Source organism: Antedon bifida, chromosome 9, assembly GCF_963402885.1.
Source record: "Antedon bifida chromosome 9, ecAntBifi1.1, whole genome shotgun sequence".
Lineage (NCBI taxonomy): Eukaryota > Metazoa > Echinodermata > Crinoidea > Comatulida > Antedonidae > Antedon > Antedon bifida.
In genome coordinates, this window is record NC_136234.1 from 13,742,961 (window position 1) to 13,761,800 (window position 18,840).

The 18,840-nt window shown below is 32.0% G+C and overlaps 3 protein-coding genes and 3 non-coding genes across 7 annotated transcripts in view; all 6 read left to right on the forward strand.

The window, feature by feature from the left end:
- LOC144852162 (protein YIF1B-A-like) overlaps nucleotides 1–18,840 on the forward strand; it is a 238,405-nt gene that overhangs the window by 211,246 nt on the left and 8,319 nt on the right. The gene's annotated exons all lie outside the window — the stretch shown is intronic.
- LOC144852961 (sperm motility kinase X-like) lies at nucleotides 3,333–3,803 on the forward strand. Its single transcript, XM_078711015.1, has one exon. The coding sequence runs from the start codon at nucleotides 3,333–3,335 to the stop codon at nucleotides 3,801–3,803; it is 471 nt and encodes a 156-aa protein (XP_078567141.1).
- Nucleotides 9,255–9,361, forward strand: LOC144853050 (U6 spliceosomal RNA). Its single transcript, XR_013614368.1, has one exon. It is a non-coding gene; the product is annotated as a U6 spliceosomal RNA (small nuclear RNA).
- LOC144853051 (U6 spliceosomal RNA) lies at nucleotides 12,147–12,253 on the forward strand. The gene has a single exon (XR_013614369.1). It is a non-coding gene; the product is annotated as a U6 spliceosomal RNA (small nuclear RNA).
- Nucleotides 15,039–15,145, forward strand: LOC144853052 (U6 spliceosomal RNA). The gene has a single exon (XR_013614370.1). It is a non-coding gene; the product is annotated as a U6 spliceosomal RNA (small nuclear RNA).
- Nucleotides 16,910–18,840, forward strand: part of LOC144852142 (tyrosine-protein phosphatase non-receptor type 21-like) — a 30,662-nt gene continuing 28,731 nt past the window's right edge. For both annotated transcript variants that reach the window (XM_078709880.1, XM_078709881.1), the window contains exon 1: nucleotides 16,910–17,041. The gene's annotated coding sequence lies outside the window, so the exon portion shown is untranslated. The remainder of the gene's footprint in view (nucleotides 17,042–18,840) is intronic.

Sequence of the window (18,840 nt, forward strand, 5' to 3'; positions counted from 1 at the left end):
ACTCGATATCTACCGCCTTGGACTCTCTTGGGCAACCCCCTTAAAACAGTCCTGCGATCCGCCACTGATTATATGAAAGCCAGCTTTACTAATACATCTAATGTTCCGTTTCTGTTTTAAAACAACAGGCATGATATTCGATTTATGGTATTTTAGAACCTGCTTGGACTTTCCTTGCCTTTTGTATTTCGTTTTGTGATTTTCTTTGTATTGTAGGGCCTATATGGCAGAAATTGAATAAAAAAAATAAATTTCCTCATATTTCAAACAATAATTTAAATAGGGCAAAATAATTAAAAGAACAATACGTATGAAGCGTGTTAGAACTTAGCAATACACTAGGCCTAGCTTTATAAATGATTGTAATACATAAGGTAAGACCCACACATTCACAGATTCACGGACAATGTTTCTCTATTCATTTTCGTTGTATTTATGGTGTATTAATTCAAAGTTTCATATTTAGGCAAAAACAATTTTTTATTGATTAAAACTAGGCTAGGTCCAGGCCTAGACTAGGCCTACTTACTTTTAATAAAGAAAGCGGGACCGAGTACGATTTTTATTTTGAATCGGAAGAAGATTCACCGAGAAAAGGGGTCAACCTTCATGAAATTGAGATCCGGCCGTTTCATTTCTCCTGGTGCAATGCTGCCATATTATGTATTCCACTGTTATTTAGCAGGTAACATGTTTGGAAATTCTGGTAGCCCTTCCGTAAGCATTTTTTTGACAATTTAAACATGAAACAGTGCTTTGGTTATATTTTTTTGCAATAGGCCTACTGAAAATGGAATTCGATGGAATTTCGAATACTGTATCCTGGCAACCATAGAACATTTCGACCGTTAGAACCGCGCGTAGAACAAAAAGATGCATTTCGAACATGTGAACGCACACGCGCTCAAAATTATCTATATAAGCAGCGCACCGACCAGCTAAAAATCGACAACAACCTGAGATTTCTCTCTACCAGTTGTTTTTAACGTGCTACTGTATAGTCTACACATAACGTGTTGCTAAGCAAAATTCGAATTCGAAAATTCTAAGATTCTGTTTAACAACCAAGCATGGCCAACAAATCGATTGAGCTTCAACAAGAAGGAATCATGATGGACCAGTCACAAGAAGAAGAAGGGTAAGTCTTTTTAGGCCTCGGCTTTTCTAATGTAGGGTAATACTTAATAGGACTTTCTCAAAAAAACTTTAAAGAGTTTGTTTTACCAATATTATTATTAGGGTCTAGGCCTAGGGCCTAGCTAGGTTAGGCCCAGGGGCCAGATAGTCCTATATCCTAGACCTATAGGCCTAGGCCTACCTAGTAGGCATAGGCTAGGCCTAGATAGTAGTAGGTAGCTAGGTTAGCTAGCTAGGCCTAGCCTCTAGCCTAGTTAGTAAGCCTAGCCTATACGCTATCTAGGGCCTAGCCTAGCCTAGGCGCGCCTTAACTTAGGCCTACCTATAGGATATGCCCATATATATGCCTACCTAGGCCTAGATAGGCATAGCCTGGGCCTAACTAATTACTAGGCTAGTACTAGACTCCTAGTTTTAGTTAGAGATAGGCTAGCCTAGCCTAGGCTAGGAGGAGTATATAATAGGAGCTAGCTAGGACCTAGATAGGCATATAGTAGGACCTAGCCTGATAGTAGGCTAGGGCCTAGGCCTCCCTGAAAGTAAAATATAGACAGGCTAGCCTAGACTACTAGCTAGGGCCTAGCCTACTGACTAAAGCATAGCATAGCATATAGGTAGAGGTGAGCCTACTACCTAGACTACTACTAGGCCTAGGCCTACTTAGTAACTAGGCCTAGCTAGGTTAGACCGGGCCTATATATATTCAAGCCGAGGAGGTTAGCTAGCTAGCTAGGGACTTACTACTAGCATAACCATAGAATAGGCCTACTTATTATTAATATATTACTAATTAGGCCTAGCTAGTAGTAGTACACTAGGTCTAGTCTACAAATAGCATAACTAACTAGCCTAGCTAGTAATAATAGACCCTTGCATATAGGCCTTAAACTAACCTAACCATTTAGTTAGGTATGATTTACAGTAGATAGACAAGATATGACCGTAAGGGCCTAGTAACCTAGCTATTGGGCCTCTCTGTAGTCTAGTAGTACTACTATAGGAAAGTTACGTAAGTTCTAAGTACCACACACAAGACTAGCTCTAGTAGTAGTAATATAATACTGTAGGTTACTTATACCAAGCTAGCTGGCGGAGCATATTCTTAATCTTATTATACAGATCTTATTAAATTATTATTATTGAATAAATACATTGTGAATTTTTTTCTCCAATTAAGTAGATCTCAACCAGATGCACCCCAGCAAGCAAGAAGAAAGTCAGTATTTGGAAGGATTTGGGCAGTAGTGCTCCATCTTTTGTGTATCAGAAGTGACGAATCATCGGATAGCAACTTAAGTTCGTCATCGTCGTCATCATTATCATCATCTCTATCAGCGGGCACAGTGTCGGCATCACTGTCAGGGGTACACGTATCAGTACGACAGTCATCATCAAAGTCTCTATCAAAGTCATCAAGATCACATTCGTCTCTGTGGCCAATGTCATCCACATCGTCATCTTCAAAATTCGCGCTTTTTTCTGGCCAGATACTTACCACACCAGGTCTATCACCAGGGGAGGTGATTCTCACAAAGCAACGTGTTTATAGCTCGTCGTCGTCATCATCTTCATCGTCTACCGCTCCGGTCCAGCGCATTTTCAGACAACCAACATCAGAGTTATCACCCGGTGAGATACCAGAAAGGAAACGTCTTTGTAGTGTGCCATCATCGTTGTCATCGCAATGGCCTTTGTCACCTACCAGTAGCTTCAATGGTTCGTCCCGTTCTTCGAAAAGTAACTCCACCACTTCAACACCTAAACCCGTCCTTAACGATATAGATGCTACAATAAAACTTGCTGAAATTCTGCCGCCTGCTCGGTTATTAGTTAGTTCAAGCGTTTCCCACCTTAGTAATCCTGTACGTCTTGGACAGGGAAGTTTTGGCCGCGTTGACCTGATGACATCCGATCTTTTTCCAGGCCACTATCACCTCGTCGCAGTCAAGACGGCTTTTTTGAACAGTTTCAGCAATCCTGACTATGCATGGGGCAAGATGCTGGTAGAAGCGCGTGTGATGAAGTTTCTAGACGATCTGCCTTCTGTTCCTCGCGTCTTTGGCGTCTTCCGCCAAGGTGACGTATGCTGTATGGTGCAGGAGTTTATCGGAAATACCTTCACCCTTTCCAGTACCACATTCCTGCATGTATTGCGAACCGGACAGCCGTCATTGAGCGCGCTTGAATGGATCTCTATGACATCAGAGGTTGTCATTGCGCTCAACGAAATGCACAAACGCGGGATTCTCCACAACGATGTAGCTGCGAGAAACATCCTGATCCACCACGATGGAACCAGCTACAGAGCGAAGCTGACAGACTTCGGGATGGCATGCAGAGTACAATATCCTAGAGGACACAGAGAGTTAACCTTTTCATCGGTGGACGAAGTAATGCAATACATGGATAATCATCCAGAAGTAGCACCAGAAAAATACATTGACGGTGCTTGTGATTCTGTTAGCGGAGACGTGTATTCCATCGGTTATGGTATACGTATTTTAGGAGAGGCAATTAGACACAGCGAGATGTTTGAACTTGGAAAGGCTTGCGCATGTTTCGACGCAGAAGATCGACCATCTTTAGATTGGGTAATCAACATCTTGGACATCTATAAAGAAAGGGAGAAGAGCAATCCAACATGCCGGGGTATCAACGGGCCTTAGTTCTTTTAATGTAGTTTTTTTAATTATTAACATATAAACAATATAAAAAAGCAAAGCTTAGATATAATTATAATGTATGAATAAATTAATATTAATTATTTATAATGTTTCAATAATAATAATAAAATAATATAGTAATAATGAAAAAAATTGATAGTAAATCAACCACAAGAACATTAATAATAAAATCCTTTTTATCCATTTATTTCTCCCGCCAATTTATGTGTGTTTCTTTTTTAAGTTCATTCTTAATTAAAAATTTTAAATAAAATTACAAAAGAGATGAAGCTCACAAAACATTATTTTAAAAACGAACATTTTAAGTTGCTATCGGTAAGTATTGTAAAAAAGTAAGTATTTAAATTTTTCTTTGTAATGTATTTAAATATAAGACTTATAGTTTCTATTTTTAACATATTATAATATATATAAAAAACATAATAAAAAAACTCTTTTATTTGTTTAAACAAGGTTAGATGTCCTATAATTTTTAATTATAATTCTTTATTATAATTTTTATATTTCAATATATTGTAATGAAAAACATACAAAAAGCTCTCGCGTTTATAAAACATCATTTTTCTTGTATTAATTATATTTTTTCTCTACAGTCTTGCTAAGAAGTACATGACGTTTATTCACGACAATCATCCTTTAACCCAATATAGGTAAATTATTACTCTATTGTATTAAAGATTGTAATACATCTATATATTTTATTATATTTTAAACGTTTTTTCCTACTATTTTATTATTGTTTAACTTAACTTTTTTTTTCTTTTCATGCAAACCTGCCACGACTACAAAATGATGATCAAGAGATATATCATTTCAGGTAAAAAAAAATTATTTTGAATACCGCTAATTAAATATTATTTATTTCTTTAAATAGTTTTGTGGAAAATCTGTGTATCTTTTATAAGCTTACCTTAAATATATAGCTAACTAACTGTTTTCTTTATGTTTTTCGTTGATACTTGTCGGGTAAACTACAATCAACACGACCTCGATACCAGGCTAATGTTGTCAACATAATATTAGGTGAAGGTAAGAGCAGTCATAATTGTTATCTAAAATTCTATCCACCAAAATATTAAAAATCGTTAAATTGATTTGTTTATAACTGTGTAATACAGTAATTATTATTTGTGTGGTGCCCTGTATAAGTACACGTAGCTAAAATCAATTTTTTTGTAAATTTTGTTTTTCATTGAAACTTGTCGGGGGAACTACATCAACAATCGACACCAAGCTGATGTTATCAACATTTTAGGTAAGAAGAGTCACAATTGTTAACTACAACTCTATCCACCAAACTGTCATATACAATATTTGTATAATGTAATAATTATTGTTTTTTGTTTATAAATACTTTCTGATGGCGACACGACATAATCAAGTCAATATCAACATTTTAGGTATGAACATTTAATCACGTTATACTACTCTAGTCTAGCCAAGGTAATTGAAATTGTTAGAGCCTTGAATTAACCTAGTTGAATTAGCCTAAGCGTTTTACATACAAATATCATTTTTTAAATAACTTTGTAATTCTATTTTTTCCTCTCATTTTCGGGAAGTACCACAACTCGTCACCAAGAAGTTACTATTACGATTTTAGGTAAAAACAACCACTGACAGTTTAGCTTTTAAAATTAAATTAAACGTTTTCCAAATATGCTTGTTTTGTTTATACTTTGAAATTCTTTTTTCATGAATACGAAAACCAACTCATCACCAAGAATTTCAAGATGATGTTTTAATATTTCAGGTAACCAGTAACAGTTAAATTCGAGTCTAGATTGTGAAATTTTAACCATACAAATATGCATTTTGTTTATACTTTATAATTTTTTTTCTTTTCATAAACGGGAAGCAACCCATCACCAAGAATTTTAAGATGCTGTTTTAATTTCAGGTACAACAACCAGTCACAGTTAAAATCGAGTCAATTTGTGAATTTTTAACCATACAAATATGTGTTTTGTTTATACTTTATAATTTTTTTTCTTTTCATGAACGGGAAGCAACCCATCACCAAGAATTTTAAGATGCTGTTTTAATTTCAGGTACAACAACCAGTCACAGTTAAATTCGAGTCTACTTGTGAAGTTTTAACCATACAAATATATGTTTTTTTCTTTTCATGTGCTGGAACCTACCCAAGAAGTTAATACCAAGTGACCACAGTACCTTGCTTACAGATATGGCATTTATTTATCTTGTCTTTTCATGAATACGTTTTGATGGAACTATCACAACTCATCAAGTTACTGTATATATTATGAGAGAGGGTGTTCTTATTTTGTACATGACAAACTTTTTTATTCTTTTTTTAAATGACAATCGGACGAAACAAAATCTATTATGGATGCACTAGAACATGTACAATCAAACATAATCAAGAGGACATTTAGTTATCTATAACATTTGAATGTGTTTATTTAGGTGGTCTATGTAACAGAATAAAAGATGATAATTCAGAATCGTGGTATTTTAGCTAGAGTTCCATGATTGAATCCCCTGGACATTTTGATCTTTCAACTCTCATCCCTTTTAAACAACTTAAAATTAGGATCGTGGCGGGGTGAACATCTCTCGACATGCGGCCTGGGTAACGACTGGTATAAATGATATTCATGAATGCAATAATAACGTCATTTAACACTGTATGTTATTGACAGTCTAATAGAACTCAGATAACTATAAAAATGAAATAGAATTTTAATTAATATTAGTACAATGTGTTGCTATGAATAAGGATCTTACTTATGTTATTAAACCTAGGCCTAACTTGATAATTTAAACAAGAATATAAATATAACACTATCATTACTACTAAGATCTGCCGTTTATAGTAGTTTAATATTTTAAATAATAATTGTTCGGCAGTTAATGTACTGCAACCTGGGGAAAGTAATAGCCATGCTTGTTTAAAAAATTCTCTTACTTTAGTATTAATTATTTTGCTGCTATTACAAATAAATCAATTTTATAAATAAATATTACAACACTTAATTCTTTAAAAAAAATTAAATGAAACGCACGTTTATAGTAATTTGTAAATCACTTTAAATTGCATTAAAAATATATTGAACACCTACTATCGTGTGTTTTATTATTCATTTGCAGAACTTGTAAGTCGTCTGTAGTGTTAGTAGAGCGATTCCCAGTATCATGAACACAGAATCTTCCACGACCAATGTTTGTCGAAAAAAATGTTTTTCACCCGAACAATTCCGAAAATCTTTCTCGGAAATCCGGCAACCTTCGCCAATATAACCGGATTTACTGCGGAGTTAAGCCATCATTGCAACGTCAATGTAGGAAACCAAACTTGACACTATACAACGATCCTCTTCCTCAAAGCCATAGTACAACATAATTCGAAGAGATTCATTTGCCCACGGCAACCAGCAAATAGCGTAAACCACCACTATTACAACATACGCCATTAACACTTTTAAATTTTGTAAATGTATAGTTACATTCTCGGTTCATTTTAGCGGCCATTCGTTTATCATAAATATAAATATTGAAAAGAAAAGTAATTAAAATCCCAATCATTATTACAGCAACAGTTGGTATAATTAAAACAAGGCCATATAGATGGCTGCAGTGTCGCGTGCTCAAGTTAGTGTTTACCGACCAGCCGACCGACCAACCGACCGAATTTGCTGAACATGTTTAAAAATTTTAAAATGTTGAAAAAGCATTTTTATTTTTTTAATTTACACGTGCGTAGCCTGTCACTTTTGACGTGCTCGTATAACGTAATTTCGAGTTGAAAAGTGAATCAAATATGATGATATTATTAAAGAAAGGTTGTAAAACAGAAATCGGGCAAAAAGAGTTATTATACCCCCTGTTGTTGTAATAATTTAACTTCTAAACATACTATAGACTTATAGACCTTGGTTAAACACACAGCGACTACCAAAGGGTATTTACTACTTGGACTCTCTTAACAATTGATGAAAGTGCAGTGTATATGGTGACCACCTAAGAAAATGTCCCTTGATGCTTCACGTTATACTACAATGTTTTGTGAGTAGTAAAGTAAGAATAAAATAAAAACTAGTTAGCTTCAATTTTATTCGTTAGCCGTAAGTTACAATTGTAGGCCTACTTTGACTTTATCTGAAGTAGGCCTATAAACAATTACTTTTCAGTGTTATTCTGCAGAAATAATGTGTTGCCGTTTATTAATATTTGCCTATATTTTTGCTTAAGCAGATAACTTCATTTTGTTATCATATGGCATACAAAGGATTTTTAGCAATGCCTTAGCTTGCTTGAAAACTGTATGTTAAAGTTGTATTTGATTCTATATCTTTTAATTTATCGTGTGAAATATTTAATACAAATATTTAAACTATAGAGGGCGACAACCCGATATTTTAAACTCTCACAAAATGAGAGAATTGGACTGATCCATTATTCAGCATGTGTGTAGAGTAAATTTCATAATTCTTAGCATGAGTTAAGAATAAATATCCATTTATTGTTTTACAACATTAATAACAAAAATCACTCATTTAAATTAATATAGAATATATTCAGGAATAGGTAGAATAACAACTATTAACACAAATTGTTTGATAATAATGGACCAATCCAAGATATTCCTAATTGACCAATCACCAGTTACTTTGAGTTACTGTAGCAACTTTTAGATTTCCAAAAATTGAATTAGTTTTTGGTTTGTTGTATTTTTCAACAACAAATTAGTATAAAAAAGTAATTTAAAAATCATAAATTATTCCAGACGCATCTTAACTAAGACGTGAATATAATGGTTTAATACCGGGCCTACTGTAATACCATTTTACCCCAAGATATAACAAAAGTTTTCATATCTTTATTATAAAAGAGTTAGTATCATGTATTATATACTATATTGTTTGAAGGTACGTGGTGTACCGCAAACTTTATATCAATATTTTATACTAATTATAAATCACAGACAGTTAATAAGACATATTCATAAATCTCTAATTTAAAACCTCAAGTTGGACCAAAGTTTTAGTGGTCTACCAAAATGATATAAGAACTCATAGCGAATACACGCATTGTTTTAGAAAAGACACGCCGCCAACATGCAAACAAAAAGAACGTATGTATAAAGACAAAAGAATTTAAATACAAGTGGTGAAGTCTTGTTTCTTTGTACTACGTTGCTTTTGTGTCAATTTTCTATTCATATTTAAATGACATCTTTTAAAAGACTGTAGATATGATACGTATAAATAATATTATTAAATCATCATTATTATTATTAGATGTAAAATAAACTAAATTTATGAGGCAATAAGCTTATGGGAAATTGCATAACGATTCAGGTAATGTGTTTTTTACCTAGGAAACGCGCGTTCACCCGAATTCACATTTACATATTTGAAAATAAAATTTGTTAACGGGTATATAGAAGTCAGTATTTCTGGTATAAATGTACTCGCTTAGGCAGTACATATATTAAAATTGGAACGATACAGAGAAGATTAGCATGGCCCCTGCGCAAGGATGACACGCAAAATCGTGAAGCGTTCCATATTTTTTAATTTGTTTAAATTAATTTAATGTTTTTCCCCCCAAAAATAACAAAAAATGAAGTTAAAAAACTATATAATAGGAAACTACCAAATCCTAATTAAAACGGTTAATACTATGCGTTTTATACTAATATATTCATTAAATATTTATAATCGTCCATATATTATCGATTTGTTCTTATTTTAATAAAGAAAAGTGATCAGGGAGGTGGTGGTATAATTCGCAAATTTCGTTCATCGTTTTCGAAACAAAATTATAGAGTTGAAATGACTTATATGTGTTTAAACCAACCTTTAATTAAAGACTAGCATATTTCGATTAATAAAAAGTAATTTCAATTAGAAATAATTCGTTATATATCTTAAATAAGACGTGAACTTAATAGTTCTTTCAAAATATATAAAACGTTTTCTCACGGAAGAGAGGGCGGACTATATTTTTCAGTCATAGTACGACGGGAACTATTGAACTATGATTATCAATAGAGGGGGTAGTTGTCTTTTTTTATGCAGAGCCATATAGAGAGAGTTACGACTTCGAATGGATTAGAAGCCATGTTTGTGTCCAACTATTCCTATGTAGCGTATGGAGTTGAGTCTTTTGTTTTGAAAATGTATAAAGTTCAAAAGGCTTTAATTATCGAATTTAATATCAAAACAATCAATTTGATTAAAGGTTTTTGTTAAAATAATAGAAAAATTATAAAGTTACTGCGAACATGATTTAAAACAACAAAAATAGCAATTTCGGAACGGCTCTTGTTGTGCGCTCCATGCACGCTCTACGCGTGCGCTTTTAGTTTGTACAGCGGTTCTCTATAGTAATGCATTGTTTTTACATTTTGTTGTTTAAAATCATGTTCGCAGTAACTTTATTATTTCGTTATTATCTTAACAAAAACCTTTAAACAAATTGATTGTTTTGATATTAAATTCGATATTTAAAGCCTTGTGAATGTTATACATTTTTTAAGCAAATGACTCGACTCCATACGCTACATAGGCATAGTTGGACACAAACATGGCCGGCGTGCACACCACGTGACTTTCTAAAATCCGTGAACGCGAAGTCGTAACTCTCTCTATATATGGCTCTGTTTTTATGCTATCATAATAATTTTAGAAATTATTATTGGACTATTGTACAAAATTAATTTGTTTAAAAGCAAGTAGCGACGTTTTCTATGATATGAGGATATTGTATAGCACTATCTTTAAAGTATTTTATGAATAATAAAGGTGAATATAAATAAATAAAAAACACGATCGTCCAAGTTTTTTAAAAAAACACAACTACCCCCTCTATTGGCAGTGCAATCGTTTCCGTACTGACAGCGCAGTGATAAAGTGTGATGACCTGCTTGATTCGGAAACGCGTAGCACACAGGTGACGCGCTTGACATTACTTCCGTTTTATGCATCACATTACATAATGAAAAACATTTTCTCAGGATGACACAGATTATTAATATTTGCCTATATTTTTGCTTAAACAAATAACTTCATTTTGTTATCATATGGCATACAAAGCATTTTAGCAATGTCTTAGCTTGCTTGAAAACTGTATAGTATGTTAAAGTTGTATTAGATTCTATATGAAATATTGAATACAAATATTTAACCTATAGAGGGCGACAACCCGATATTTTAACTATCGTCACAGATGAGAGAATTAGACTGATCCATTATTCAGCAGGTGTATAGAGTAAATTTCATAATTCTTAGCATGAATTAAGAATAAATATTCATTTATTAATTTACAACATCAATAACAAAAATCACTCATTTAAATTAATATAGAATATATTCAGGAATAGGTAGAATAACAACTATTAACACAAATTGTTTAATAATAATGGACCAATCCAAGATATTCCTAATTGACCAATCACCAGTTACTTTGAGTTACTGTAGCAACTTCTAGATTTCCAAAAATTGAATTAGTTTTTGGTTTGTTGTATTTTTCAACAACAAATTAGTATAAAAAAGTAATTTAAAAATCATAAATTATTCCAGACGCATCTTAACTAGGACGTGAATATAATGGTTTAATACCGGGCCTACTGTAATACCATTTTACCCCAAGATATAACAAGAGTTTTCATATCTTTATTATAAAAGAGTTGTATCATGTATTATATACTATATTGTTTGAAGGTTTGCATGGCGAAATCAAATGTTGATATAAAGTTTGCGGTACACCACATATATTAGTTCTGAAAAAATCAACAGTTCTTTTCAGAACTAATATACGTGGTGTACCGCAAACTTTATATATCAATATTTTATACTAATTATAAATCACAGACAGTTAATAAGACATAGTCATAAATCTCTAATTTAAAACCTCAAGTTGGACCAAAGTTTTAGTGGTCTACCAAAATGATATAAGAACTCATAGCGAATACACGCATTGTTTAGAAAAGACACGCCGCCAACATGCAAACAAAAAGAATTGATGAATAAAGACAAAAGAATTTAAATACAAGTGGTGAAGTCTTGTTTCTTTGTACTACGTTGCTTTTGTGTCAATTTTCTATTCATATTTAAATGACATCTTTTAAAAGACTGTATATATGAGTATAAATAATATATATTATTAAATCATCATTATTATTATTAGATGTAAAATAACCTAATTTATGAGGCAATAAGCTTATGGGAAATTGCATAACGATTCAGGTAATGTGTTTTTTACCTAGGAAAATCGCGTTCACCCGAATTCACATTTACATATTTGAAAATAAAATTTGTTAACGGGTATATAGAAGTCAGTATTTCTGGTATAAATGTACTCGCTTAGGCAGTACATATATTAAAATTGGAACGATACAGAGAAGATTAGCATGGCCCCTGCGCAAGGATGACACGCAAAATCGTGAAGCGTTCCATATTTTTTAATTTGTTTAAATTAATTTAATGTTTTTCCCCCCAAAAATAACAAAAAATGAAGTTAAAAAACTATATAATAGGAAACTACCAAATCCTAATTAAAACGGTTAATACTATGCGTTTTATACTAATATATTCATTAAATATTTATAATCGTCCATATATTATCGATTTGTTCTTATTTTAATAAAGAAAAGTGATCAGGGAGGTGGTGGTATAATTCGCAAATTTCGTTCATCGTTTTCGAAACAAAATTATAGAGTTGAAATGACTTATATGTGTTTAAACCAACCTTTAATTAAAGACTAGCATATTTCGATTAATAAAAAGTAATTTCAATTAGAAATAATTCGTTATATATCTTAAATAAGACGTGAACTTAATAGTTCTTTCAAAATATATAAAACGTTTTCTCACGGAAGAGAGGGCGGACTATATTTTTCAGTCATAGTACGACGGGAACTATTGAACTATGATTATCAATAGAGGGGGTAGTTGTCTTTTTTTATGCAGAGCCATATAGAGAGAGTTACGACTTCGAATGGATTAGAAGCCATGTTTGTGTCCAACTATTCCTATGTAGCGTATGGAGTTGAGTCTTTTGTTTTGAAAATGTATAAAGTTCAAAAGGCTTTAATTATCGAATTTAATATCAAAACAATCAATTTGATTAAAGGTTTTTGTTAAAATAATAGAAAAATTATAAAGTTACTGCGAACATGATTTAAAACAACAAAAATAGCAATTTCGGAACGGCTCTTGTTGTGCGCTCCATGCACGCTCTACGCGTGCGCTTTTAGTTTGTACAGCGGTTCTCTATAGTAATGCATTGTTTTTACATTTTGTTGTTTAAAATCATGTTCGCAGTAACTTTATTATTTCGTTATTATCTTAACAAAAACCTTTAAACAAATTGATTGTTTTGATATTAAATTCGATATTTAAAGCCTTGTGAATGTTATACATTTTTTAAGCAAATGACTCGACTCCATACGCTACATAGGCATAGTTGGACACAAACATGGCCGGCGTGCACACCACGTGACTTTCTAAAATCCGTGAACGCGAAGTCGTAACTCTCTCTATATATGGCTCTGTTTTTATGCTATCATAATAATTTTAGAAATTATTATTGGACTATTGTACAAAATTAATTTGTTTAAAAGCAAGTAGCGACGTTTTCTATGATATGAGGATATTGTATAGCACTATCTTTAAAGTATTTTATGAATAATAAAGGTGAATATAAATAAATAAAAAACACGATCGTCCAAGTTTTTTAAAAAAACACAACTACCCCCTCTATTGGCAGTGCAATCGTTTCCGTACTGACAGCGCAGTGATAAAGTGTGATGACCTGCTTGATTCGGAAACGCGTAGCACACAGGTGACGCGCTTGACATTACTTCCGTTTTATGCATCACATTACATAATGAAAAACATTTTCTCAGGATGACACAGATTATTAATATTTGCCTATATTTTTGCTTAAACAAATAACTTCATTTTGTTATCATATGGCATACAAAGCATTTTAGCAATGTCTTAGCTTGCTTGAAAACTGTATAGTATGTTAAAGTTGTATTAGATTCTATATGAAATATTGAATACAAATATTTAACCTATAGAGGGCGACAACCCGATATTTTAACTATCGTCACAGATGAGAGAATTAGACTGATCCATTATTCAGCAGGTGTATAGAGTAAATTTCATAATTCTTAGCATGAATTAAGAATAAATATTCATTTATTAATTTACAACATCAATAACAAAAATCACTCATTTAAATTAATATAGAATATATTCAGGAATAGGTAGAATAACAACTATTAACACAAATTGTTTAATAATAATGGACCAATCCAAGATATTCCTAATTGACCAATCACCAGTTACTTTGAGTTACTGTAGCAACTTCTAGATTTCCAAAAATTGAATTAGTTTTTGGTTTGTTGTATTTTTCAACAACAAATTAGTATAAAAAAGTAATTTAAAAATCATAAATTATTCCAGACGCATCTTAACTAGGACGTGAATATAATGGTTTAATACCGGGCCTACTGTAATACCATTTTACCCCAAGATATAACAAGAGTTTTCATATCTTTATTATAAAAGAGTTGTATCATGTATTATATACTATATTGTTTGAAGGTTTGCATGGCGAAATCAAATGTTGATATAAAGTTTGCGGTACACCACATATATTAGTTCTGAAAAAATCAACAGTTCTTTTCAGAACTAATATACGTGGTGTACCGCAAACTTTATATATCAATATTTTATACTAATTATAAATCACAGACAGTTAATAAGACATAGTCATAAATCTCTAATTTAAAACCTCAAGTTGGACCAAAGTTTTAGTGGTCTACCAAAATGATATAAGAACTCATAGCGAATACACGCATTGTTTAGAAAAGACACGCCGCCAACATGCAAACAAAAAGAATTGATGAATAAAGACAAAAGAATTTAAATACAAGTGGTGAAGTCTTGTTTCTTTGTACTACGTTGCTTTTGTGTCAATTTTCTATTCATATTTAAATGACATCTTTTAAAAGACTGTATATATGAGTATAAATAATATATATTATTAAATCATCATTATTATTATTAGATGTAAAATAACCTAATTTATGAGGCAATAAGCTTATGGGAAATTGCATAACGATTCAGGTAATGTGTTTTTTACCTAGGAAAATCGCGTTCACCCGAATTCACATTTACATATTTGAAAATAAAATTTGTTAACGGGTATATAGAAGTCAGTATTTCTGGTATAAGTGTACTCGCTTAGGCAGTACATATATTAAAATTGGAACGATACAGAGAAGATTAGCATGGCCCCTGCGCAAGGATGACACGCAAAATCGTGAAGCGTTCCATATTTTTTAATTTGTTTAAATTAATTTAATGTTTTTCCCTCCAAAAATAACAAAAAATGAAGTTAAAAAACTATATAATAGGAAACTACCAAATCCTAATTAAAACGGTTAATACTATGCATTTTATACTAATATAATCATTAAATATTTATAATCGTCCATATATTATCGATTTGTTCTTATTTTAATAAAGAAAAGTGATCAGGGAGGTGGTGGTATAATTCGCAAATTTCGTTCATCGTTTTCGAAACAAAATTATAGAGTTGAAATGACTTATATGTGTTTAAACCAACCTTTAATTAAAGACTAGCATATTTCGATTAATAAAAAGTAATTTCAATTAGAAATAATTCGTTATATATCTTAAATAAGACGTGAACTTAATAGTTCTTTCAAAATATATAAAACGTTTTCTCACGGAAGAGAGGGCGGACTATATTTTTCAGTCATAGTACGACGGGAACTATTGAACTATGATTATCAATAGAGGGGGTAGTTGTCTTTTTTTATACTATCATAATAATTTTAGAAATTATTATTGGACTATTGCACAAAATTAATTTGTTTAAAAGCAAGTAGCGACGTTTCCATGATATGAGGATATGGTATAGCACTATCTTTAAAGTATTTTATGAATAATAAAGGTATATATAAATAAATAAAAAACACGATCGTCCAAGTTTAAAAAAAAAACACAACTACCCCCTCTATTGGCAGTGCAATAGTTTTCGTATAATAGTAGTACTGATAAAGTGTGATGACCTACTTGATTCGGAAGCGCGTAGCACACACGTGACGCGCGCGACATTACTTCCGTTTTATGCACCACATAATTACATAATGATAAACATTTTCTCAGGATGACACAGATGATTTACAAAAATCTAACAATGTTGTTTACAAATATTTGATATAATAAAAAATAATTTCTGAGAGTTGTTTTGTAAGAAAATAATATTACTGTACTTTAATTTATTGAATGCATACTGTAAAGAAAGAAGAACATCGCGATTTTTAGTTTCTCAAAACAAATAGCTAATACTGTACTAGCATAAAAAAAGAATTAAACTTGAACTTGTACAGATATACAGGAAGATTACCTTTATTTCATCCTTCACAGGAAATGTATTAATGATGGTTTTGACAAACTTAATTCAATTCAATTCAATTTCTTTATTGCTGCAAATGCCATCAAGGGCTAATATCCGATTATATATGATTACATCATACAAACATATAAATATATCAAACAGATTATCTCTAAAAATGTTCATACAACATCTTAAATTAATTTACTTGTATTCCAATCCAGTTTGTAAATTCACAGAAACTAAAATTTGATTGAAGTTAAACGGATTGGGTTATTATTTCATAATTGATATTTATATTGACTCAATATATGTCATAATTTGTATATGGTGTGACTCTCGTATCCTGGTTGAGCGGTGTCCTTTGATAAAAAGCTTTTCCACATTCCTAAAATAACTCCTCCTTTCAACCCACTTTTTGTGTCAATGTCAATGCGGATTGATATTCTTGTTTACAATAAAGCAATAAGTTGTGAAACAAAAACAAATTACATTTAATGGTCACGATTAAAATATTAAACTTTAAATAAATCATGGTTATGTTTTGTAGGAATTTATTTATTAATCTATTACATTTAAAATAAAATGATCTTATATTGAAAAAGAAGTAGATCCTTTGAGGCAGAATATGAGTACACAGTCTGAGCACAGGATAGAGGATTCCCCAGTGGTGGTGTGTGGTGGTTTAAGTCGAGTCTGCTAAGCTAGCCTACTGAATCCTGTGTCATATGTTTGTTTACATTGTTTGTTTAATAAATTAAAATATTTATATGAATATCCGAAATATAGGACTATTTATTTGAAAGCGGTGGAAGGTAAGGGTGTTGTGCTAATCACGTATTCTTCTTTTAGTTGATGTCTTGTCTAAAATAAGCTACGCTAAGCTAGGCCCGTGTAGGAGGCCTTGATTGATGTGTTATGTTAGCCGAGCTGGCTTGCGCCCCGTCCTTAGTCTGACATATAGACTTAGTTAGTCTAGGCTAGTACAAGTCCTCGCTGGTAGGATAGAAATAGGAATACTGCATGCATAAACACATTTACTCTAAGTATATATCATTTTAATTATTGGTTTGCTTTCAAAATAACATTATTATATACTAATCTATTATTAGTAAGTATTTAAATAGGTTATTTTTAGGCTTACGCTTAGCATCTGTCCTATTGTATATAATGCCTAGTAGTAATAGAGTATATATGTATGGTATAGTGACTTAGAAGTCATGTATGTAAGGTATTGTTTTTTAGATGAATGTTTTGAATGATTGTTTTTTGTTTACAAGCTTTGTTTATAATATTAATTGTTTCGGATTTCTATCAGAAAATGGTCTGTATATAGCTACAGATGCATATACCCTGAATTGAAATTAAAGTCCATCCTGGCCAGCAGCCAGGTACTTGCCTGCCTCACAGACATGGTATACAGACATTATAACTCTACCTGCAAGTCTGTTTATTATTCAACGTTATGACATTTATTATCTACCGTATTATTCAAATCAGGACTGTCAAAAACAATGGTTTTTTTTATTTCATGATGTGTAGTGTCTAATAATACTGGTATATTGGTGGAATAAGAAGGGTAAACAACCCTACCAGCAGTTTGTTGGGTTTACCCAAAGAATATATCACCAGAGAATGGGTAATCTGCGATTTTTGCATTATAAATAGATAGTGACGTCCAAGACTCGATTTAGTAGATACATTATACATGTCAAATTAAATAGAATTATATGATAATAAAAAACAAACTAGTGTACATTCACTTCTAGAAGAAAATTATTTACCACCATGCTAAATTAATTCACAAATAAGGGCCAAACAGCAACAACAAAAATCAACCAGCATGGCCTATTCTTTGCCATTGTCGTGTACTATTACTAATCTACGCCTGGTAAATTAAGTAATGTTTTTATGATATAAATTAGTATAAAATACATGTTATTAATAAGATTCAATGTTAAATTTAATTAATATTTATTTTTTTTAACCAGAAACAAGTTAAATATAGAAATATTATTAAACTACAATATCTTTTGTGAAAACGTGCAAACAACACACCCGGTAGCGCCCGGTTGATGAATCGAACTGCAGTTTTTACCCAATAAATAGCATGAAACGAACAATTAAATATCGAAACAGCATTTAACATGCTGTTGGCATGTACAGTAGTTGATAAAGTTTTTTATCTTGAAAACACTACAGGTGGTCCAGGCTTAGATTAATGTGACTGTTACAAAAAGGTGTATACATCCTGACTTATAGCGGCGCCCTACCGCAGCGAAAAAGGCGGAATACTTATTCTTGTGATATATATTACTGTATTTGGTTTACCACAATATTTCTGGTATGCAGCTGTGAGCTCTGTGAAAGTGGGGTTAATGCCATACAGTATAGTACCTAAAAAATTCCTATATTTCTCAATTAACTGTCATAATCAGTACTGTTTTCTGATTGGTCAATTATTTTGGCATGTCCAAACCTGTCCTACCTTTCGCTTTACTGTGGTTGGTTTATACCCCGTTTATACCAATCATACAGTATACAGTAAATTTTGTATCCTTGACTTATAAAAAAAGATTTTATTTTGTAAATCTTGAGAGTTTATCTTACCACT

Bases quoted from the DNA above. Each gene is read 5' to 3' on its own strand.
- LOC144852961 (XM_078711015.1), top strand. From the start codon at position 3,333: ATGACATCAGAGGTTGTCATTGCGCTCAACGAAATGCACAAACGCGGG.